Source organism: Somniosus microcephalus, chromosome 30 (genome assembly GCF_052327205.1).
Source record: "Somniosus microcephalus isolate GS21.2 chromosome 30, FLI_Smic_1.0, whole genome shotgun sequence".
NCBI classification, from domain to species: Eukaryota; Metazoa; Chordata; class Chondrichthyes; order Squaliformes; family Somniosidae; genus Somniosus; species Somniosus microcephalus.
Genome location: NC_141016.1, coordinates 15,904,338 through 15,929,758, shown reverse-complemented (window position 1 = coordinate 15,929,758; position 25,421 = coordinate 15,904,338). Strand labels below are relative to the sequence as shown.

The 25,421-nt window shown below is 43.6% G+C and overlaps 1 protein-coding gene across 1 annotated transcript in view; it reads right to left on the bottom strand.

Moving 5' to 3' along the window:
* Positions 1–968: 968 nt before the first annotated feature.
* Positions 969–25,421, bottom strand: part of LOC147097952 (V-type proton ATPase subunit B, brain isoform) — a 46,170-nt gene continuing 21,717 nt past the window's right edge. The window contains exons 4-14 of the mRNA XM_085971053.1: positions 24,920–25,013; positions 23,841–23,918; positions 20,371–20,510; positions 11,705–11,806; positions 10,185–10,282; positions 9,475–9,598; positions 8,735–8,885; positions 7,722–7,804; positions 7,067–7,171; positions 3,373–3,502; positions 969–2,808 (exon numbers count right to left, since the gene is read on the bottom strand). Coding sequence (XP_085827179.1) covers positions 2,666–2,808; positions 3,373–3,502; positions 7,067–7,171; positions 7,722–7,804; positions 8,735–8,885; positions 9,475–9,598; positions 10,185–10,282; positions 11,705–11,806; positions 20,371–20,510; positions 23,841–23,918; positions 24,920–25,013 — 1,248 coding nt within the window. The 3' untranslated portion in view covers positions 969–2,665. The remainder of the gene's footprint in view (positions 2,809–3,372; positions 3,503–7,066; positions 7,172–7,721; positions 7,805–8,734; positions 8,886–9,474; positions 9,599–10,184; positions 10,283–11,704; positions 11,807–20,370; positions 20,511–23,840; positions 23,919–24,919; positions 25,014–25,421) is intronic.

The window sequence follows — 25,421 nt, the reverse complement described above, 5'->3', positions numbered from 1 at the left end:
AGTATTTAAGCATTCCAGTAACTACATTACCAACATTTTCCCTGCATTAAAGCAACAGGCACATATACAGTTTTACTATATCCAATTTACTTCGGCAGGAAAAACTTTAACCATGGACCGAACCTGTCATTTTGTCTGGCTAGATTGGCTACAAAGCCAATTGATCACAAGAGTCACTGCTGCTGGTTCTCTCATGATGTTCCAGTCTTGGCTGCTTCTACTTTGTTTCCGTTTCTGCTATTGGGTCACGGTTGAGTCAAAAAATTGGTCTACTGTGCAATGATAAAACAAGAGATAAATCTTAAATAACAACAGAAAATGCTGGAAAAACTCAGCAGGTCAGGCAACATCCGTGGAGAGAAATTTGAGTTGACGTTTCGGGTCGAAACCCTTTTTCAAAACTGGAAAGAAAAGAAAATAGATCGAAGGCAGGGCTGCGATCGAACAAAAGAAGTAAAAGAGACAATAAAAGGTATTCGAAACCAGACGAGATGGTAATAGGTCGGTGGAGACAAAAGGCAACTGGCAGGATAGGAGACAGCTGCCAGGTGGGAGAGAGAAACAAAAGGAAAGGGGGGGGGGGGGGGGGGGAGAAAGGAAGACCCAAAACAAAGGGGTGGAAAAAATTATAAGTAAAAAAGTAATAGGGGCTCTTGTTACGGCATATATGTACAAAGCGAAGACTTTTATGCGAGCAAGTACAGCATTCGACTCCCAATCTCTACTGCCTGCCAGTATACAAGAAACAAGTTGCTTTAGTTTTAGTGCGAATATGAACCTTCTTACAGTCCCTCAAAGCAGTTGTGTTCAATATTTTGTGGAAAGTTTTTTAATCCAGTAAAATGTGCCTTTTTTCCTCAAACCTCAATGGAACATTAAAAGCTGGAAAGCTGCTTTGAAATAAATGGCATGTAGCTTTCAAAGCTTCAACAACTTTGGTATCTAAAAAATATTAAAAGAGTCAACACTTGTTACTGTTCTATTAACATTTATTTATATATTACTGACATTTTCAAGATGTTCCATATTTTCAGTTTCAAACCTTTATACACATCAGAATTATGGAATGCATGGAATATAACACAACTTATCAAAGTAAGCTTACCTATAACACCTAACAACAAAACAATTTGTACATCTCATGGAGCCAATGCAGGGGAAATAAATAAACAAAAGCTGCATGAGACAGTCAGGTATGACCAGAACTAGCCTCCTCTGTACTCAGAAGGTCTTTAATAAAACAGTACCATAAGTCCACAAGCGATATTCAGGCAGTATGAGCACAAGAGAAATACAACGAAACAAAAGTCAATAACCATGACAATGTAGAAAGGCTACCGTCCTAACACACCAACACATTAAGATGTTGGTGATCACGTGGAAAATGCAGGTCTTTTACATTTGTGTTGCATTCTGCATGAAACCTGTTAGCACTTTTTTCATACACACATTTCAATTAGGATGATCCATCTGGCAACTGACTAGAGTCTGAACACAGTAGAACCTAACTCAGACCTGGTCCCGACAAAGAAAGGGATGGAGTGGGACTGCCAGTTGGATTAGAAGACCTTTGTCCTCAAGCCACTTGTCATTTTAAAAGCACCTGCCCTTATACAAATGAGAAACAAATAAATATGTAAACTGCCAAAAGTCCAAAGGGAAAAGTCACCTGGTGTTCAGATAAGCTGCAAATTTTAAGTGCTGGCAACGAGTCTGTTCAACTTTTGGCATTCATACCACTGGCATAAAGAATCAGACTTGGGGCAAATATGCAAAAATAATAGCTGCACGTGCTGGCTGGCCCAACACAACTCATCAGCAGGTACCATCTTACCAAATTACTACGGCAACTTCAACAACCACCAATGGGGTGATGAGGTGCACCAGCTGGAACACTCCACAACTTTGTCAGAATAGCAGATGAAAATTCAGAAGAACAGCACAATCTCCTGTACTCTTTTGTGAAGTCGGGCTGTTGCCTCGCCTCTGCTCCAAAATAAACCCACCAAGCAAGTTAGAGCGAGTCCTTTCCTGCTTATGCTCAACTCCACAAAAAAATCAGAAAGGTTTCTTGCTAAGTAAACAGTTTAACTCGCTTCAAAAATCTATAAAGTAATTTGAGTACCATCCTTGGAAGCCAATGAGTAGGTTAGAGAGCGCCACATCTCGGAGCAGTGGGACTTTGTCATTTGAGAATGTTAAGGTGTGAAACAGCATGTTTTTAATGGTTTTATTAGTCACTGGACAATATCACTAATCGTGGGATGGTTAGTAAAACGTTAATACTATAAGATACACATGAATTATCAGTTAATAGCCATTAGCAGGCTGTGACACATAGGAAATCAGTTCAGCACCTTTCACACATTTGAAAGAACAAAGGCAACGCCCAATCACTCGCAAGAAAGCCTCTCTGAAACCTTCACGATTCCCTATTTGTGTACAAAGTGCAAGCCTGCTGTGTCAGAGGCCTGCATGGCCAGCAGGCACCAACAAGACAGGTGCTTCAAATCCTGCTCAGCATGAAAGGTTTCAAAATAAACGCCAGCACAGTCACAAATGTTCACTTTGTTCAAACACACAACTTCCCAAGAGTTTAAACACCACTGAAAATAAATAGGTCACGTGACAAAATAAAGAGTGTACTAATGCAGACAGTGAGGAGTTAATGCTTCGCGCCAGAGTCCCTTGGGTAGAACTCAGCCAGGATGCTCTGTGGGATTCGTTTTAGCATCTCCTTGGGGAAGATACGCATTAACTGCCAGCCGATGTCCAGGGTCTCGTACACAGTGCGGTTTTCATACGGCCCTAAAGAGATAAAGAAGTTAGAAAGCTAAAGACTCGTGTGTGCGCAGATAAAATTGTCCAAGTCTTGGGATACATAGTTCAAAGTTAAAAATTATCAGAATAAAATACAATATGGATGTATAGATGATATTATCCATCCTTGTGTGTGTCTGGAGAATTTTTTTTTATTTTTTTAAACCATTGCTAGATAGGTTAGATATGAATTTTTTACTCCTTCAGCACAGAGGTCAGGTCAGAGTACATAGATCTCCACAACCACCACTGCTACTCACCCATGGGGGGGGGTTATAGCATGTGTGGCATTCGACATCCCCTTCAATTTAACAGCCACGTGGGCCTCCAGCTGAGGCAGGAGATTTGAATACCAACAGTGCTGGGCCTCCTATTGCTCCGGCTCATGCACTACCTTATTAAAAGCCGAAAGTGGTCATTTGACACCACGCTTTGTGAGGAGTGCAATGCAACAATCGCCTACAACTATGGCAGGAAGAAGAGCCAATAAAACTCTGGTGTGGTAAGAGAAAACCAGCAGCTTCCTTTAACTGATGTTGAGTGAAACCTTACCCTGAGCAATGAAGTTCTTCTCAAATTTCTGTAGGAATTCCAGAAACAGTAGGTCATCAGCAGTAAGAGCTTCCTCTCCAACTACAGCTTTCATTGCCTGGACATCCTTACCAATAGCATAGCACGCATACTGCAGAGAGAAAAACACCGGCAAAGACTTCTTCAGAAGAGTACGGCGGCATGTGCAACTTTGGGCACCTTCCTTCGGGACATATGAAGAAACTCCTACCAGAAATTCTACACGCTAGCTCCCAATCTCATTCCTCTCCCTAGATGGCTTCTCAACCTGACTGCACATAATGTGTGTCTTGTTTTACCCTGAGCTGAGCTTCAAACCCCACATCCAGTCCATCACCAAGACCTCCAAAAAAAAAAATCACCGGTCTGACACTACTTGCTGCCCTAGCCCTGAACCCGCATCTTTTCCAGTTTCTCTCCGATCTCCCCTCATGACCTCTCTGCGCTCAACTTGTCCACGAGACCCACTTCCTGCTCCCTCGACCCTATTCCCACCAAACTGCAGACCACCCAAACTTCCTTTTCTGGCTCCCACGTTAGCTGACATTGTTAACTGTTCCCTCTCCTCAGGTACTGTCCCCCTCTCCCTCAAATCTGCCGTCATCACCCCTCTCAAAAAAACAATCCTTGACCCCTCCGTCCTTGCAAACTACCGCCCCATCTCCAACCTCCCTTTCCTCTCCAAAGTCTTTGAACGTATTGTTGCCTCCCAAATTCGTGCCAATCTTTCCCGCAACTCCATGTTTGAATCCCTCCAATTAGGTTTCCACCCCTGCCACAGCTCATATCAGTCACAAATTACATCCTTTGTGACTGACAAAGGTAAACTATCCCTCCTCATCCTTCTTGACTTGTCTGCAGCCTTTGACACGGTTGACCACTCCATCCTCCTCTCCACCGAAGTCCAGCTGGGTGGGTCTGCACTCGCCTGGTTCCATTCTTATCTATCTAATCGTAGCCAGAGAATCACAGAAACCCCACAGTGCAGATAGAGGCCATTTCGGCCCATCGAGCCTGCACCGACACATATCCCACCCGATCCCCGTAACCCCTACACCAACACATATCCCACCCTATCCCCGTAACCCCATGTATTTAATCCCCCTAACACTAAGGGTCAATTTATCATAGCCAATCAACCTAACCCGCACATCTTTGGACTGTGGGAGAAAACCCACGCAAACATGGGGAGAATGTGCAAACTCCACACAGACAGTCACCCGAGGCCGGATTCGAACCCGGGTCCCTGGCGCTGTGAGGCAACAGTGCTAACCACTATCACCTGCAACAGCTTCTCTTCCTGCTCCCGCATCGTTACCTCTGGTGTCCTCCAAGGATCTACATGCAACTTCTCATCAACATCATCCGAATACAGCGTCAGTTTCCACATGTATGCTGATGACACCCAAGCTCTACCTCACCACCACTTCTCGCGACCCCTTCACAGTCTCTAAATTGTCAGACTGCTTGTCCACATCCAGTTCTGGATGAGCAGAAATTTTCTCCAATTAAATATTAGGAAAACCGAAGCCATTGTTTTCGGTCCCTGCCACAAACTTCGTTCCCTAGCCACGGACTCCATCCCTCTCCCGAACATCTGTCTGAGGCTGAACCACACTGTTCGCAAACTTGGTGTCATATTTGATCCCGAAATGAGCTTCCAACCACATATCCACAGTATAACTAAGACCGCCTATTTCCACCTCCGTAACATCGCTCATTTCCGTCCTTGCCACAGCTTATCTGCTGCCGAAACCCTCATCCATGCCTTTATTACCTCTAGACTTGACTATTCCAACGCACTCCTGGCTGGCCTCCCAAATTCTACCCAACGTAAACTTGAGGTCATCCAAAACCCAGTTGCCCGTGTCCTAACTCACACCAAGTCCCGTTCACCCATCACCCGTGCTCACTGACCTACACTGGCACCCGGTTAAGCAACGGCTTGATTTCAAAATTCTCATCTTTGTTTTCAAATCCCTCCATGGCCTTGCCCCTCCCTATCTCTAATCTCCTCCAACCCCACAACCCCCCCGCGATACCTGCACTCCTCTAATTCTGTCCTCTTGAGTATCCTTGATTATAATCGCTCAACCATTGGTGGCTGTGCCTTCAGCTGCCTGGGCCCTAAGCTCGGGAATTCCCTCCCTAACCTCTCCACCTCACTTTCCTCCTTTAAGACACGCCTTAAAATCTACCTCTTTGACCAAGCTTTTGGTCATCTGCCATAATTTCTCCTTATGTAGCTCAGTGCCAATTTATTTTGTCTTATAACACTCCTGTGAAGCGCCGTGGGATGTTTTACTACGTTAAAGGTGCTATATAAATACAAGTTGTTGTTGTACTTTACCACCAATGATCCTGAACTTCTCACCCCTAGACTCAACTATTCCAAACCCTGTTTTTGACCTCCCGTGCTCCACTCTAGGTTACCTCCAACTCATTGAAAACTTTGCCACTTGTATCTTATCCTACACAAAATCCCACTCACCTGTCACCCTGATCCTTGTCAACCTCTACTGCAGCGTGTCTGCTAGCGCACTGACTGTAAAATCCTCAATCACCAGCCCGGTCAAGGCTCGCCCCTGCCTACCTTTCAACCTCCCTGAACCCTACATCCCAGCCCACACTCTTTTCTTCCACACTTAGTCCGCTGTATTTACCCTTCCCTCCACTCTACCACCACCGTTGGAAGAGCTTTCATCCATTTTGTCCCCGGAATCTGGAACTCCCCCTCGCCCCTCCAAAACCCCTTCATGTTGCTACATCTCTCCCCACCTTCCAAGTTCTTTTGATCACTTTGACTGTGCCTTTGGTTACCTTCCCTAGTTCCCCCTCCTACTTCCACTCCTAAAGTGCCTTGGGATATCTTGCTATATTAAATGCACTTATATAAATGCAGGTTGTTTAGTTGTTAAGGAGAGAATGGCAGAGCAAGTTCCATTGGCAAATAGTCCAAAAAAAAACATAAAGCATAACATGAATCAGTCATTCATGAAAGAAAGACTTATGAAATAATACTGAGCGGCCTATGGGTGGCGCTGTCCAGGGAGAGTATAAATACTCGGACACGGGCCCAGCTTGCGCAGGACATTCTTAACAGGAACTAGTAAAGGACACAACTAGACCTCCATGTTGTAAAACAGTTGATTAAAGCTTTGTTTAACACTTAGACCAAGTGCCTAGTAGTTTTCTTACATCAAAGCACATCTTTAAAATGATAAAGGTGCAGCGAACAGACATTCAAGCAGATTATTTAACTCGAACTGTAATCATTGAACTATGGTTGCATGTACATGATTAAAAAAAAACTGACTGTGCCTAAAGACGAGGAGAATTCAGCTGCCACAGAACAATGGATCTGAAGAACGAACTCCCAGGAATAGTACTTAATGCTGTATTTTACCATGCACAACCTTAAAATTCAGGGGTAACGTCAGGAAGAATTTCTTCACACAAAGGATAGTGGTAATCTGGAATCTCTCCCCCAGAAAGCTGCTGAGGTTGGGGGTCAATTGAAAATTTTAAAATTCAGATTGATAGATTTTTGTTGGGTAAGGGTATTAAGGGATATGGAACCAAGGTGGGTAAATAGAATTGAAGTACAGATGAGCCATGATCTAACTGAATGGCATAACAGGCTTGAGGGGCTGAATGGCCTACTCCTGTTCCTTACCAGCTGGTTGGAAACGTCCGGGTGATCCTTGCGTGTCATACCCTCTCCGATAGCAGACTTCATCAATCGCGACAGTGAAGGAAGCACGTTAATTGGTGGATAGATCTGTGGGGCAGCAGCACAAAACAAAACAAGGGAGTCAAATCACCAACAGGAAACTTCTCACACCAAGAAGGGGCTTCCTTCTTAAAAAGGAAAAGAAACAAAACCGAGAAAGGTGCTATTTGAAGGTTATTTTATAAATGGAGCTGATGGTCACATTTTCACCTTGTGTTTATTGACCCATTCACTCCTCATGATGGAAGTGTGTGCAGGGCCTTTGCAAGCAACACTTCTCAATCCAACTCACAACCTGATTGCAGTGGGAATGCCGTAATCGGGTGCTCATGATGCATTGAAACTCTGAATAACAGAGCTGGAAAGACTCCTCCTCTTCTTAGGCAGTCCCTCGGAACCGAGGATGACTTGCTTCCACATTAAAAATGAGCTCGCAGGTGACTGATGAGTCCAATGCGGGACCTACAGTCTCTGTCACAGGTGGGGCAGACGGTGATTGAAGGGGCGGGTGGGTGGGGTGCTTGGGTTGACGTGCGCTCCTTGCGCTTGGCTTCCGCTTGCTCCCGGCGAAGAGACTCGAGGTGTTCGAAAGACTCACCTGTCTATTGTGCAACTGTCGATCAACATAGATCTGTCCTTCAGTGATGTAGCCAGTCAGATCGGGGATGGGGTGAGTGATATCTGCATTTAACATACAACACGACAACAAAAAATTAGCCATACTTAAAATACCACCAACACCAGCACCATACCCTATATAGAGCTATCAGTCTATGAGAGGACACACATCCCATCAGATTGGGAATAAATAGCTGGATCATTTGGATGTTTTATTTGGATAGTTTGCCAAGTTAGCGCCTGATGAGCAGATTTGCTCACCTGCAGGACCAGTTTATAGTGTTGGAGCAGCAGGCAACCAGTTTCAGTAGAATGCAGTAAGTGTCCCTCTGCCTGGCCAGAAAGGCAAATGTTTATACTGTACTGGAACTTACTCTTCACTTTGGTTCATATGAAGTTACACAAAGCTATCGTTAATCCCAGGCATACTACTCCACATAGGACACGCATGATGCCCCAGGCTTTGAATCACGGGAGACTCGGTCTGCTTTTGGAAACCACCATTACACCAGGAGCTCCAGACAGCAGTGTTGGGAGAAAGTCCGACAGTATCGTATAATAGAAACTATCCTAAGGGATAAGTACTGCAATAATTTAACAGCCAGCATAGGCTTAGTCGGGCAGGCCCACAACTCCTGCGGGTGTTCCAAGTGAAAAGATTATGGAACACCCTCTGATATCATTTATATGGACTTTCAGAAAGCTTTTGATAATGTACCATATGAAAAAAATTTCAAGAAAGTGCCCTTCCTTCCCAAGTAACTTATTCCATATCTCAATTACCCTTTGGGTGAAAAGGTTCCATCTGACTTCTTTACTTGCTCCATAGTTAACAGCTTGCCTGGATTTATTTTGTTCATTCTCTTCCTTTCAGAGTAACTTACAGGCTCTCTAAAACCCATTAAACTTTTAACGGACTTTGACACAATGCAAGTGGACACCCATTGTAAATGTCCCTTGAACAGTCTCCATCCTCGCACCGATAATGCTTACCATCATTAGGCATGGTTAGGATGGGGATCTGCGTGATGGAACCATTCCTGCCCTCTACACGTCCAGCTCTCTCGTAAATGGTGGCCAAGTCAGTATACATGTAACCGGGGAAACCACGACGACCAGGTACTTCCTCTCGAGCTGCTGAGACCTGCCACGATTGAACAAAATATTCTCAGCCTGTTTGCATACCAACACAGTGGACAGTTGCACATGGGTACAACAGTACCAACTGACCCATTAACCAGGTTTAATGGAGCAATTTCCAACCTGTGCATGCCAAATACATCTTAATGCAACAGAAGAGACATGGCAGGTCTGTTTAACAATTCTTATGCGTCAATTAAATGCACGCCTGCAGCTGTAACTGTAATCTATTCCAAAGTGTCATTTTACTTATGTAAATTAGACTCAGAAAACAACTTTAGCAATATCCTAAACCCGATATACAAAAATAAATCAACAGCGGCAAATTCTGAGCAGGCGTTATCTTAATCTGCATGTATAGACAAAATCCCTACACGCTACCTAAAATTGATCGGATTCTGTAGAGTTTTTTTGGTGTAGTGTTCAAAGAAACTTATATTGGAAATGCAATAATGCATTTCAGCGTGGGATAGATCCACAAACATTATACTCCCTCCCCCAGCACCAATAGAAGACATTTAACAAGGCGTTTGCATTAAGTTGTTGTGCAACATTTTTAGAAAGCTGATTTCAGTTTCCTTGTCTGGATTTACCTCTCGAAGTGCCTCTGCATACGAGCTCATGTCGGTCAGAATAACCAGCACATGCTTCTCACATTGGTATGCTAGGAACTCAGCAGTTGTCAGTGCTAGCCGAGGAGTGATAATACGCTCAATGCTGTGGGAGATAAGTCAACAGTTTAGTTCAGAATTAACACCGCTTTTAGGAGTAGAAATGGCTAATTTGAGCAATAAGGCCACCCCTCTTTCAGAAATGAACCCCAAGTCCCTCAATCTTTTCTCTCTCCAGAAAGACATCAGATTGTCTCTGAAACCAATTTATACCTAACTTCCTAATTTATAACTTGTGTCCTCTGGTATTTAAACCTGAACAATTCTCCTCATGATCTTTAAAACTTCAATCAGGTCACCTCAAGTCTCCTCTTTAGCAAAGTAAACAAGCCCAACTTCCTTCATCCCTTCATGCAATTTAGAATCCTGATACTCAGTCACCTTCAATGCATTTTCTGATTCGACCTTTATAAACTGAACTGCAACAGCCTTCAACTCTCTACACAAGGGTCAGCTCAAATACACGTCAGAGCTACCCAACATTAGGCAACGTGTCTCAGGGCTTTCATCAATGGCAGTCAGTGCCCACTCTCCATTACAGAACCCTTCAGGGCAGTGGGAATCTGTACGCTCCATTTACAACTGAATTAATGTCAGAGCATCCCAGGGGCCCCTCTGGAAAACTAACTTACGTTGGGTCATTGGCCAGATTCAGGAACAGGCACACATTATCCATCGAACCATTCTCCTCAAAGTCCGACTTGAAAAACCTGGCAGTCTCCATGTTTACCTAGAAGGAATAACGTTTTTGCCATAAATTTCAATTTACTCAGTCCCTCTCCAAATACTTTGACTAAATTGTGTTCTCATTAGAATACACTGACATACGTTACATTCAATATTCAGTGTACATGGTACATTGTGGTGCTGAAGGAGTGCGGTTTCTGGTTTTCTGGCTTGAAAACTGATTCAAGGGAAAGGCAATGGTGTTAAAACGTACTCCTCTACTTGCCTGTTGTGTCAATGCCTGCCGACTTTGGGCCTTACATTACTCACACGAGGTGGAGGTACTCCAGCCTGCTCACTGGGCGTGCCATCAACAGGTTGACCAGCTAATCACAGTGAACATAAGAAAACCACGGAATGTGAAAAGGCCATTTGTCCCATTGACTTCAGTGGGCATAAAACAGAGGCCAGATTTCCAACAACTTCAGCTGGTTCAGCCTTGAGTACATCAACTTTCTCCCAAGTAATCTATTTTCCAAAGTATCTCCGTCCACACTGACTGGGTGGGAGGTTCCTTCTGCTGCCACCTCAGTTGGATGCACTGACTGGCTGCGGTTAGAGAAAACTTAGCAGGCCCATGACACTACTCTATAGGCAGCCCACTGATAGTAGTAGCAGTTTGAGAAGTCAAGTGCCCCCACTTCCCCCCCACCGTCGTCTTTGGGAAGCTGCAATTTTCTACTAACAATTCTTGATTCCTTACCCTTCTAAATTAATTGATGATCCCTTTATCTACAGGAAACGCTGTGATATCCGGCACTGACGGGACCGAGCTGTTGCCGTTCCATCAAAACTGCCGGACAAACCAGCGCTAATGTTGAAACATATGGAGCTTCCGTATCTGGCAACAAACCCTGTTGCTTAGCAACAGCTTCTAAACAGTCGGCCGTACCTTGCAAGCGTCTCTGTAGCTTAGCAACAGCTTCAGCGAGACCTTGCAGAGCCTGACTGGTGAAAAAAAAGCAACGAAAAGAAAAAAAACCTAACGAAACGGCTCCTGATTTTTGCCGGTGCATCGAGCATTCCGGACAGTTAACTTCCGGATTAACCAAAGTTTCCTGTAATTTGATTTTTTTTTTTTTTTAAAACAACCAAAGGAATTTCAACCAGGAGCAACTGAACAGATGCAAAAGTCTGGGTAGAGTGCCCCATTTGAGGTCACGAATTCTCCCCCTCCAGTTAGATTGGGAAGGATCCCGTGGAGCACAAGGCCTCTTTGGACAGTCTTGAGTAAGTCTCCAGATGTTCCTGCTGCTTCTCCTCGATAGTTTGTAACCAATGCAACTTTCTCCTCCTGCCAAGGGAACAGCAGACTACCTTCACTGCTAACTCGTATACCCTCAGTTCCTCCTGCTTCAGGCAGGCCAGCTTCAAGTACACAATTTGTATTGTTTTGGGGGAGGGTGATAACTCAGTGGATACTTACACCCATTGCAGCAAACACAATGGCAAAATTCTCTCCACTGTAATCCATAACATCTTTGGATTTCCTTACGAGACCAGCTTGACGACAGATCTGGGCAGCAATCTGTTCACAAAGAGACAGATCAGGATTGTTGGTACATAGAACTCGGCTAATTCGGCTTCTGAAAAGTCCTCATGGTTAGCTCATTCAAGAGACAAAAAATGTGATTGCCATCATTGAAGAGATAAAGAGAGAGGGAGAGATGGATTTCACTTAGCAACAGTCCGTTTGTTCAAGTGACTAGTTTCAGGACTTTGGGACTGAAACTGGGATTCCTGCCAATAGGATGTTCAACAGGGATGTTGATGTACATCGCAACCTATGCAAAAGGATGTTGATATACTTGTTGCAGAGAAATGTAAACTTGTGTGTAAGAATTGGTTGAAGGATGGTGCATTGACTGGAGTTTGCCATATAAGGCAACAATGCCTTAAGGAGAAGTGTATAAAAATGCAGCTTTTGTGAAAAGTTTTAAAAGAAGAAAACCTACAAGAACGAGCTCATGCCCACATTCAAAACTGCTGACAAAACTCCGCTTGTATATTGTGTTCTACTTTGAAGAAATTATACTCTGCTTTTAGATTATTTTCCATGTTAAGGTAGAAAAAATTCACACCATATCCTACAGACTGGTTGTGGTGATTATTCCTTGTTTAGTAAAAGTATTGTGATTGGTTGTTTGTTAACTGCCTTGGGATATATGTTGTAATCTCATTGGTAGTTGATGATCGCATGATGATCGCCTTGGCACATTGGATACAAAACTGGCTTAGTGGCAGAAGGCAGAGGGTGATGGTCGAAGGTTGTTTTTGTGACTGGAAGCCTGTGGCCAGTGGGGTACCACAGGGATCGGTGCTGGGTCCCTTGCTGTTTGTGGTCTACATTAATGACTTGGATATGAATGTAAAGGGTATGATCAGTAAGTTTGCGGATGATACAAAAATTGGTAGGGTGGTAAATAGCGAGGAGGGTAGCCTCAGTCTGCAGGACGATATAGATGGGTTGGTCAGATGGGCGGAACAGTGGCAAATGGAATTTAACCCGGAAAAGTGCGAGGTGATGCACTATGGGGGGACTAACAAGGCAAAGGAATACACAATGAATGGAAAGACCCTAGGCAAGACGGAGGGTCAGAGGGATCTGGGTGTGCAAGTACACAGATCCCTGAAGGCGGCGGAACAGGTGGATAAGGTGGTAAAAAAGGCATATGGGATACTTGCCTTCATTAGCCGAGGCATTGAATATAAGAGCAAGGAGGTTATGATGGAGCTGTATAAAACACTGGTTAGGCCACAGCTGGAATACTGTGTGCAGTTCTGGTCGCCACACTACAGGAAGGATGTGATCGCGTTAGAGAGGGTGCAGAGGAGGTTCACCAGGATGTTACCAGGGCTGGAGCGCTTCGGCTATGAAGAGAGACTGGGCAGATTGGGTTTGTTTTCCTTGGAGCAGAGGAGGCTGAGGGGGGACATGATTGACGTGTACAAAATTATGAGGGGCATAGATAGGATGGATGCTGAGGAGCTTTTTCCCTTAGTAGAGGGGTCAATAACTAGGGGGCATAGATTCAAGGTAAAGGGCGGGAGGTTTAGAGGGGATTTGAGAAAGAACTTTTTCACCCAGAGGGTGGTTGGAGTCTGGAACTCACTGCCTGAAAGGGTTGTGGAGGCAGAAACCCTCACAACATTTAAGAAGCATTTGGATGTGCACTTGAAATGCCATAGCATACAAGGCTACGGGCCAAATGCTGGAATATGGGATTAGATTAGGCAGGGCTTGATGGCCGGCGCGGACACGATGGGCCGAAGGGCCTCTATCCGTGCTGTATTACTCTATGACTCTACGATGTGTTGTGGCCACCTTAAATTCAGTTCTTTTCCAGCTTTGGTTGGGACTGGATGTGGGAAGATGTGCTGCAGATTTTAAAGTTAATAAAGCCTAGCTTTGGAAGGCAAATCTATTCTTTATTTCAATTTATTAACTTTATGTTAGAATGGAGCGATATCTTCAACCAGAACGATTCAAGGCTGACCCCAATTCTGCTGGAGTGGATGATAAATGGAAACATTGGTATTGTACATTTAAAAACTTTTTGGGCGTGTTGGATCAAGAGTCTCTAAATAAGCTGAATATGCTGATCAACTACATTGCTCCGGATGTATATAAATATATTTTGGACTGTAAAACTTATGAAGTGGCTATTTCTACATTGGAAAAGATTTTTGTTAAACCAAAGAATGAGGTATTTGCACGTCACCTTCTATCTGCCCGTAGGCAGCAGGTGGGAGAATCTTTGGATACTTATTTACAAGCACTTCGGTGCCTTAGTGTTAACTATAATTATAAGGCCGTGACGGCTGAAGAATATAAGGAAGAATCGGTATGGGATGCTTTTATTAATGGATTACTGTCTAGATCAATTCGTCAGCGGTTGTTAGAAAATAAGACTTTGGATCTTAAAAGTGCTTTTGAGCAAGCTTCTACATTGGATGTGGCTCAGAGAAGTTCGGATTCTTATGCTCTTTTTAATCGGCCTGCGACTATGGTTTCGGCAGTTTCGGATGAAAAGGAATTATGTGGACTTAATGGGAGTGGTTTACTAGATTCTGAAACAGTTTCTACTTCGGCGGCTGTTGCCTCTAGGATTCAGAAGTGTTATTTTTGTGGGAATATCCGGCACCCTCGTCTGAAGTGTCCTGCTCGGGAGGCTGTGTGTAGTAAATGCGGCAAGAGAGGTCATTATGCACGCGTGTGCAAATCATCAGGTTCAATTACCTCCTCCTCTCCTGGTGTGGGAGGGCCCTCCTCCACTACCTCCTCTGTGACTATTCAGCCTTTAGATAGGGCGTTTATTGCATCAATTTCTGCTGCATTTGCTCATGGCCTAAACAAAGCTATAGTTACGACTCAAGTTAATGGGTTGGAAGTGAAGGCCCTTATAGATACGGGCAGTACTGAGAGTTTTATAAGTCTTCAGTTTGCGAAGGAGAAGCATTTGAAAATTTCGCCTGTTACGTATCCGGTGTGTATGGCTCAGACGACCCTTACTTCACAAATAGCTGGTTGTTGCTTTGTGAAAATGATTCTTCTAGGTAATATGTATACTGATATACGCCTATCTGTTTTGCCTAATCTCTGTGCGGATATTTTGATTGGACATGATGTGCTTCAGTTACACGAGTCTCTTAGTCTTTCATTTAGAGGGACTAAGCCACCTTTATCTATTTGTGGATTAACCTCTTTATCTATTTCTCCATTATCACTTTTTTCCAAATTGATGTCGGATTATAAGCCAATTGCTACCAAGTCAAGAAGATATAGTAGTCAGGATAGAGAATTTATTAATTCTGAAGTTCAACGTCTCTTATTGGAAGGAATCATTGAACCTAGTTGTTCGCCTTGGCGAGCACAGGTAGTTGTCACGACTAACGAGAGACACAAGAAACAAATGGTGATAGACTATTCCCAAACTATTAATAGGTATAATCAATTAGATGCGTACCCTTTGCCTAAGATTGATGAGCTTATCAACAAAGTATCTCAGTATAAGGTTTTTAGCACTATTGATTTAAAGAGTGCTTATCATCAGATTCCTATTGTTAAGGATCAACCATATACGGCCTTTGAGGCTGGTGGAAAGCTGTATCAGTTTTGCCGAATACCATTTGGTGTTACTAATGGTGTTGCTTGTTTTCAACGGGCAATGGATGCTTTTATAAGTGATAACTCCCTCTCTGACGCCTTTTCATACTTAGATGACATCACAGTGTGTGGCAAATCAAGGGTGGAGCATGATTCTAATTTAAAAAGATTCCTTCAAGCTGCGGAAAAAGTTGGTTTAACTTTTAACAAAGAGAAATGTATCTTTTCGACTACTGAGGTAAATCTATTGGGGTATATTATCTCGGGAAACAAGGTTAAACCAGATCCAGAACGTCTGCGACCATTGATTGATTTACCTTGTCCTACTAATTCTAAGGCTTTGCAACGAGTTGTTGGACTGTTTTCTTATTATTCTAATTGGATTGCAAATTTTTCACGGAAGATCCAGCCTCTTATTCGGGTTACGACATATCCTCTATCATGGGAGGCCAGGACATGTTTTGAGAATTTAAAAAAGGATATTTTAGGAGCAGTTGTGCATTCTATTGATGAGCAGGTTCCCTTTGTGATCGAGACGGATGCTTCGGATTTTGCAATTGGGGCTACTCTGAACCAAAATGGAAGACCTGTGGCCTTTTTCTCACGTACTTTGAACAATAGTGAAAAAAGACATTCTTCAATAGAGAAAGAGGCATACGCAATAGTAGAAGCATTGCGTAAATGGAGACATTATTTATCGGGGCGACATTTCACATTGGTAACTGATCAAAAATCTGTGTCCTTTATGTTTGATGTTAAACATTTTGGAAAGATCAAAAATGATAAAATGAGATGGAGGATTGAGTTGGCATGTTACCATTTTGACATAGTTTATCGTCCGGAGAAGGATAATGTTGCTGCTGATGCACTGTCGAGGGCTTATTGTTCTGTGATTCACGGAGATACGCTTATTAATCTTCACAATGCCTTATGTCATCCTGGGGTTACGAGGATGATACACTTTGTATGCAGTAAGAACTTGCCTTTTTCAGTTGAAGACGTCAAGCGGATGACTTCATCATGTTCTATCTGTGCTCGGTGTAAACCGAATTTCTTTAAGCCTCAACGAGCTCATCTTATAAAGGCTACTTCTCCTTTTGAACGTTTGAGCGTCGATTTTAAGGGGCCTCTTCCTTCAACTACTCAAAACCGATATATATTTACTGTTGTGGATGAGTTTTCAAGGTTCCCTTTTGCTTTTCCTTGTGCAGATGTATCAGCTGCTACAGTTATTAAATGTCTGACTCAACTTTTTGTCATCTTTGGGATGCCTGCGTATATCCATTCGGATCAGGGAAGTTCTTTTATGTCTTCCCAGTTGAAGGAATACCTTCAGAGTCGGGGAATTTCTACTAGTAGAACTACCCCGTATAATCCCCAGGGTAATGGACAGTGCAAACGATACAATGGGGTGATCTGGAAGGCAGTTATGTTGGCTTTGACATCCCGGAACCTTAAGAATACACAGTGGGAAATGGTACTGCCTGATGCCCTGCATTCCATTAGATCATTGCTTTCAACGGCTACTAATGTGATCCCCCATGAAAGGCTTTTTAACTATCCGCGGAGATCTACTACGGGATATTCGGTACCTTCATGGCTTACTATGCAGGGACCTGTGCTGCTTCGACGCCATGTTAATTATCAAAATATGATCCTTTGGTGGAGGAGGTGGAGCTGTTGGAGGCAAATTCCCAATATGCTCATATTCGATTCCAAGATGGGAAAGAAAGTACTGTTTCAATTAAAGACTTGGCTCCTTGTGGGGGCCAGCCCTCTTCTGAGGATATTAACAATAGTCATGATTCAGATAATGTGGATGCTGTTACAGATACTACGAATATTTCCAATCTGATTGCAGATAATTATACTTCTATTAGTCAGCCCTTGATAGATGTTTATGACCGTCCCAGTTTACCTTCTGATGGGATTTCTAATCCGGAAACCGTTGAAAATCGGGATATGGATAGCCTTCCTGCTGAAGATACTTCTGTGCCTTCTGGTGTGGGAGGGCAAGGAATTTCACCAAGGTTAAGAAGGTCGACACGAACAAGATATCCGGTCGACCGATTGAAAATGGACTTTTAAATTGATAGTAATGTTTTAAAATTGTTGAAATATTATAGTATATTGTTTTAGTTGAGAGATACTTAATACTTATGTGCAATGTTACTATTTGTTGTTGTTCACTTAGTATTGTGTTATGTGAACAGTTTTATTCTTGTTGTGCATAGTTTTAGTTGTAAATAATTAATTATAAATTGTAAAGGTTATTTAGGTTGGAGTATATTTTAAAAGGAGGGGTGAATGTGGTGATTATTCCTTGTTTAGTAAAAGTATTGTGATTGGTTGTTTGTTAACTGCCTTGGGATATATGTTGTAATCTCATTGGTAGTTGATGATCGCATGATGTGTTGTGGCCACCTTAAATTCAGTTCTTTTCCAGCTTTGGTTGGGACTGGATGTGGGAAGATGTGCTGCAGATTTTAAAGTTAATAAAGCCTAGCTTTGGAAGGCAAATCTATTCTTTATTTCACTGGTTAGCCTAACATCAGTAGTAGGGAAAATGCTAGAGTCTATTATAAAGGATGTGATAATAGGACACTTAGAAAATATCAATGGGATTAGACAATGTCATAGAAACATAGAGATAGGAACAGGAGTAGGCCATTCGGCCCTTCGAGCCTGCTCCGCCATTCAATGAGATCATGGCTGATCTTCGTCTGAGATCATAGCTGATCTTACCAGTTCAGTACCCCGTCCCCGCCTTTTCTCCGTAACCCTTAATCCCCTTAGCCTTCAGAAATATATCCAATTCTCTCTTGAAAATATTTATTGAATTAGCCTTCACAGCCCTCTGTGGCAGGGAATTCCACAGGCTCACCACTCTTTGAGTGAAGAAATTCTTCCTCATCTCTGTTTTAAATGATTTGCCCGCTATTTTTAGACTGTGGCCCCTGGTTCTGTGCTCCCCGGCCATTGGAAACATTCTCTCTGAATTCAGCCTGTCCAGGCCTGCCATAATTTTATATGTTTCGATGAGATCCCCTCTCAATCTTCTAAACTCCAGTGAGTACAAGCCCAAACTATTTAATCTCTCTTCGTAGGTCATTCCCGCCATTCCAGGTATCAGCCTGGTGAATCGCCGTTGCACTCTTTCCATGGCAAGAACATCCTTCCGCAGATGGGGCGACCAAAACTGTACACAATACTCCAGATGCGGTCTCACCAGCACCTTGTACAGCTGTAGTAAGGTATCCCTATTCCTATACTCGAACCCCCTTGATATGAAGGCCAACATACCATTTGCCTTCTTAATCGCCTGTTGCACCTGCATGCTCTCCTTCAGTGACTGGTGCACAAGAACACCCAGGTCCCTCTGCACTTCCCCATCTCCCAATCTATTGCCATTTAGATAATAATCTACCCTCCTGTTTTTACCCCCAAAGTGGATAACCTCGCATTTATCCACATTATAGTGCATCTGCCACGTATCCGCCCATTCCCCCAACCTGTCCAAATCGCACTGTAGCCTCCTGACATCCTCATCAGAGCCCACCCCTCCTCCTAGTTTAGTGTCGTCAGCGAATTTGGAAATATTGCATCCAATTCCCTGATCCAGATCATTTATATATATTGTGAACAGCTGGGGTCCCAGGACAGATCCTTGCGGCACCCCGCTGGTCACTGCCTGCCACTCCGAAAACGAGCCGTTTATTCCAACTCTCTGTTCTCTATCCACGTTAATACTTTGCCCCCAATCCCATGAGCCTTAATTTTGCATGATAATCTTTTGTGTGGAACCTTATCGAAGGCTTTCTGGAAGTCAAGGTACACCACATCCACTGGCTCTCCCCCATCTATTTTACCAGTTACTTCCTCAAAAAATTCCAGCAGATTAGTCAAACACGATTTACCCTTTGTAAATCCATGTTGACTCTGTCCGATCCTTTCCCCATTTGTCAAGTGCTCCGCTATTTTATCCTTAATAATGGACTCTAGCATTTTGCCCACAACCGATGCAAGGATGTAGTTTATCAGGCCCCGGGGATTTGTCGGCCTTCAGTCCCCTCAACTTACCCAACACCATATCCCTAGATATGTCAACATGGGTTTATGAAAAGGTTATCCATTTCGGTAGGAAAAACAGAAAGGCAGAGTATTATTTAAATGGTGATAGATTGGGAAATGCTGATGTACAAAGGGACCTGGGTGTCCTTGTACACCAGTCACTGAAAGCAAACATGCAGGTGCAGCAAGCAGTTAGGAAGGCAAATGGTATGTTGGCCTTCATTGCAAGAGGATTTGAGTACAGGAGCAAGGATGTCTTACTACAGTTATACAGGGCCTTGGTGAGATCACATCTGGAGTACTGTGTGCAGTTTTGGTCTCCTTACTTAAGAAAGGATACACTTGCCATAGAGGGAGTGCAGCGAAGGTTCACCAGACTGATTCCTGGGATGGCAGGAATGTCATATGAGGAGAGATTGGGTTGACTAGGCCTGTATTCACTAGAGTTTAGAAGAATGAGAGGGGATCTCATTGAAATGTATCAAATTCTGACAGGGCTAGACAGACTGGATGCAGGGAGGATGTCTCCCCTGGCTGGGGGCGGTCTAGAACGAAGGGTCACAGTCTCAGGATACGGGGTAGGACATTTAGAACTGAGATGAGGAGACATTTCTTCATTCAGAGGGTGGTGAACCTGTGGAATTCTCTACCACAGAAGGCTGTGGAGGCCAAGTCACTGAATATGTTATGGTTGCATATTCTCTCACGTCCTCCTCAAGCCATCCCTCAGGGCTGCAAGATTACACCCATGGCCCTCTCCATAGACATCGTCACTGTTGGTCTCTGCTCGACCCAACAGGAGGTACTTCAGCAACGTGGGGAAGGGAACCCACCATTCTTATGTGAGCCAATTGAGAAGATCAAACTCTCCCCTCAGCAGAGGCCCCAATTCAAACCCCGAGGCTGTCACCTACCTCATTGTGTGGTAAACCAGCGGCTGAGAAGATGGGAATTTTCTGTCCTCGAGCGATGCTGTTCATGCCGTCAATAGCGGATATTCCAGTCTGAATCATCTCCTCAGGGTAGATACGACACTGAGGATTTATGGGCTGGCCTGAGAAATCCCAATAGCAAAGGAACACAATCAAAATGGCAGCCGGCTATAATGACTTAAGCCCAGACTTTGCTGGAGCTGGACATCTCGCAGTGTGCCCCATTAGTTATCCCTCAACCTTCAACTCAAAATATTTTTGCCCAGCAAGTTGCTGGAAGTGTGAGCTGGTAACAGCGTGACGAGGGCAACGGAGCATCTGGGATCTCAGTGAATGACGGGACCAACAGTACATCTCCTTAACCAATGAGATTTAAGGATTAAGAAAGAAACAGAAGAATGACAGAGAGGGAAATAGGGTGAATTAGTCAAATCAGGTACAGAAAGAGAAATAAAGAGAGGGAAAGAAAGATTGGAATAAGAGAGAAAAAGGAGACAGAAAAGGAAAAGAAAAAAATCTACAATTTAAAAAAATCTGACAATTTACTACCTGTAGGAATGAGACTCCAGTTTAAATTGATCCCTTTCTGGGCTGGAGAGGTTGAGCGAGATTGCATGAACATAAATCTGGTCATTAAAAAAGTACTTGCACTGTTACGTTCTAGCCCTAACTTGCTGCGGTGAGTTTAATTGGCAATTAATGTGCAAATGCACCAATTTAATGAAACTCACTGGGAGGTTGTGGGTGAGCTGTCGTTTTCACAAGGCTAAGATCATAGCATGGTTGAACTTCAAATTCAGTTGGAAGGTGAGAAAGTTGTATCCCAAACCAGTGTCCTGATCTTAAACAAAGGCAATTATAATGGCATGAGGGCAGAACATGAGGGCCCAGACGAGATGTACCCAAGGCTGCTGTGTGAGGCAAGGGAGGAGATTGCAGGGGCTCTGACACACATTTTCAGAACCTCTCTGGCCACAGGGGAGGTGCCAGAGGACTGGAGGACAGCTAACATAGTACCATTATTCAAGAAGGGTAGTAGGGATAAACCAGGGAATTGCAGGCCAGTGAGCCTAACATTAGTAGGGGAATTATTGGAAAAATTTCTGAGGGACAGAATTAGTCTCCACTTGGAGAGGCAAGGATTAATCAAGGATAGTCAGCATGGCTTTGTCAGGAGGAGATCATGTCTAACCAATCTGATTGAATTTTTCGAGGGGGTGACTAGGTGTGGATGAGGGTAGTGCAGTTGATGTAGTCTACATGGACTTCAGTAAGGCTTTTGACAAAGTCCCACATGGGAGACTGGTCAAGAAGGTAAGAGCCCATGAGATCCAGGGCAATTTGGCACACATTGGATCCAAAATTGGCTCAGTGGCAGGAGGCAGAGGGTGATGGTCGAAGGTTGTTTTTGTGACTGGAAGCCTGTGTCCAGTGGTGTACCGCAGGGATCGGTGCTGGGTCCCTTGCTGTTTGTAGTGTACATTAATGATTTAGATATGAATGTAGGAGGTATGATCAGTAAGTTCGCAGATGACACGAAAATTGGTGGAGTGGTAAATAGCGAGGGGGGAAGCCTCAGGCTACAGGACGATATAGACGGGATGGTTAGATGGGCAGAACAGTGGCAAATGGAATTTAACTCTGAAAAGTGTGCGGTGATGCATTTTGGGAGGACTAACAAGGCAAGGGAATACACAATGAATGGTAGGACCCTAGGAAGGACAGAGGATCAGAGGGACCTTGGTGTGCATGTACAAAGATCCCTGAAGGCAGCAGGACAGGTAGATAAGGTGGTTAAAAAGGCATATGGGATACTTGCCTTCATTAGCCGAGGCATAAAATATAAGAGCAGGGAGGTTATGATGGAGCTGTACAAAACGCTAGTTAGGCCACAGCTGGAATACTGTGTGCAGTTCTGGTCGCCACACTATAGGAAGGATGTGATTGCATTGGAGAGGGTGCAGAGGAGATTCACCAGGATGTTACCTGGGCTGGAGCACTTCAGCTATGAAGAGAGACTGGACAGGCTGGGGTTGTTTTCCTTAGAGCAGAGAAGGCTGAGGGGGAACCTGATTGAGGTGTAAAAAATTATGAGGGGCATAGATAGGACAGATAGAAAGGAACCTTTCCCCTTAGTAGAGGGGTCAATAACCAGGGGACATAGTTTCAAGGTAAGAGGCAGGAGGTTTAGAGGGGATTTGAGGAAAAACCTTTTCACCCAGAGGGTGGTTGGAATCTGGAACTCACTGCCTGAAAGGGTGGTAGAGGCAGGAACCCTCACAACAGTCAAGAAGCATTTAGATGAGCACTTGAAACGCCATAGCATACAAGGCTACGGACCAAGTGCTGGAAAATGGGATTAGAATAGATAGGGCTTGATGGCCGGTGCAGACACGATGGGCCGAAGGGCCTCTTTCTGTGCTGTATAACTCTATGACTCTATCTAACAGCGGAGAGGTGCAAATCGTCCAGCAACTTCTTGAGATTCTCAATTCACGGGGTATCTCTTCCTCGCCACAAGATGCTGGACAAGTTACACATTAATACAGTATGCGCATTAAACCCGCCGTTACTTTAGCATCAAAATCTGCACCATTGATTTACAGTTTATCATGTCTCAAATGTCCCAACGTTCTTCCCAGGAATCACTTGAGGTGCAGTGGTTATTATATAGGTGCACACAGTAATTACTTTGTACACAGCAAGATGCCATGAGCATCAATGAGATGGACAATTAATCTGTATTTGGTGGTGCTGGTTGAGGAAAGAATGTTGACTAGGACAGTGAGAACTCCCTGTTCTTCTTTGAATAGTGCCATGGGATCTTTTAAACCACCTGAGCAGGCAGACAGGCCTTGGTTAACGTGTTAACTAAAAGACGGCACCTCAGACATTGTAGCACTCCCTCAGTATTGCACTGGAGTGTCAGTTTAGATTATTTTCTCAAGGTCCAGTGATACTTAGGGGGAGGTACATAACCCCAAAAAAAAGGTTTGGGAGAAACTCTATCATATAATTCTAATATTGTTTCACAGTTAGCACACATTTTAGTGGTTAAAATTTTTCACTACAATTAGCCGCATAAGTCCTGGGTTTGGGAGGAGTAAAGTGATCATAGTTCCTGCTCTTGATCATTATCCATTCTTGTCTGCTGGACACTGCATGTATGTGAACATCAGTTTTGGACGTGAGGCTCTGCTGTGATGCACCATGCAGTCAAATATCCTGAAAACACTCATTAGCTAACTTATACAGGAAGAATATCCACAAGGCTGAGGTATCAGAAGGTGACAGGCAGCCATGGAACCAAATCTGAGGAAAGGTCAGCATTTTCAAAAGAGAGGAGAGTTTGGAGAGTTGTGGGGCAGGGGGGTGGACTTTAGAGAAAGTTAGTTTCATTTTACTGCAGTAGATATGGGGACAAAGTTTGGTCACAGAAATACACCCCATACCCATAATGTCCAAGTAGTCCTCAGCAAGGACAGTGGGGCCTCTGTCTATCGGCTTTCCTGATCCATTGAACACACGACCTGGAATGAAGCAAACAATTCAGTTTTGTACAAAAATCCTGAAACACTTTTTTATTTTTACTTCCATTACCATATTCTACATGAAGTATTTTCCCAGTGTAACACAGGGCACAGACAGAAGGCTGGATTTCATCAATGCTGTTTAAGCACAAGAGAGTAGCATCTAGTGAGATACAAAATATTAAAGCAATAGGAGGGCTGATGTTCATGTCCGAGACCTGGGTTTGAATCCAGCCCATCGGAGTGTTCACTGCAAGGGTTTTAAGTGAAATGAGTTTAGGTAGTCTTCTTGAGCCGAGTCACATTGCTAAGGAACTTTACCTTGTATCTAACTGGAAGCACTTGATGCTGCCACTAGTAACCAAGATGGGAAAGTGCTCCATTTCCCAGTACCAAAATCCCGCACCTGATCAGCACAAAACATTGCCAATTTTTTTTGAAAAAAACAAAAAACAAATGTTAAGTTCACAGTAAACTGGTCCTGCCTATTTTGGCTATTTTTTGTGAGGGAGCTGAATATGTACAATTGATGGTGAATCATCTTTGAGTTCATGACTTTATCTCTTATTAATAATAATTCAGTGCCTGCACAGTCAGCCTCTAACTTCTTCAAGCCAGAATCTGCCATTTGCTTTTCAAACAAACGGACAGAACAAAAAAAGGTATTTGACTAACTGTTTGTAGCCAGGATTTGCAGATGATTCCCTGACATTGAGACTCCCTTCCTCATTTCAATAACTCACTCGACTTACTGATTCAACCAGCATATATAGCTACAGTACTGTATAGCATGGGGACCGTACAGCGCTGAACATATGTACACAAAGGTACCATACAGCACTACGCATGCACATAGACCTTGCCCATGACCATATATACACAAACACTCACTTCCCACTGTGATTAAACACAATGACAGCTTGTAAATCCAGACTCCATGCGGAGAAAATACTATTTTGAGGACACACTGCGCTTGTGGCCATGATATCCTGGACACTTACCAAGCATATCTTCAGACACTGGGGTGCGCAGGATGTCTCCAGTGAATTCACAGCTTGTTTTCTTTGCATCAATTCCGGAGGTTCCTTCAAATACCTGTTACACGGGATAAAAGGGAAATGTGTAATATTTCACGGGCATGGCTTATATTTCATGGTGAGATTTCACACCACTGAAAAGCACATTGCAGGCACGCAACATATTCTGGAACTCTGCAGTCAAACAACATCCACAGGCCATAACATTTCACGTTTATTCAACTCCCTTTGTCTACGGAAGAGAGATTTCACATACATGAAACAACCGACATCTGTCAGGAGTACAGATTGTTATACAATTTATTGAGAACATGTGCCTACAGTTCTCTTAGGTCCTGCAGAGCTGTATAGTGAGTGGTCTCTCCTTAGTTCCAATAATTTCTGGTCACTCCTTCACTGCTTTTGCTCTTCTAAACTCACTCCTGCTTACACTGCTCAAGCTGTGAGGTGTTCTCAGTTTAGGATT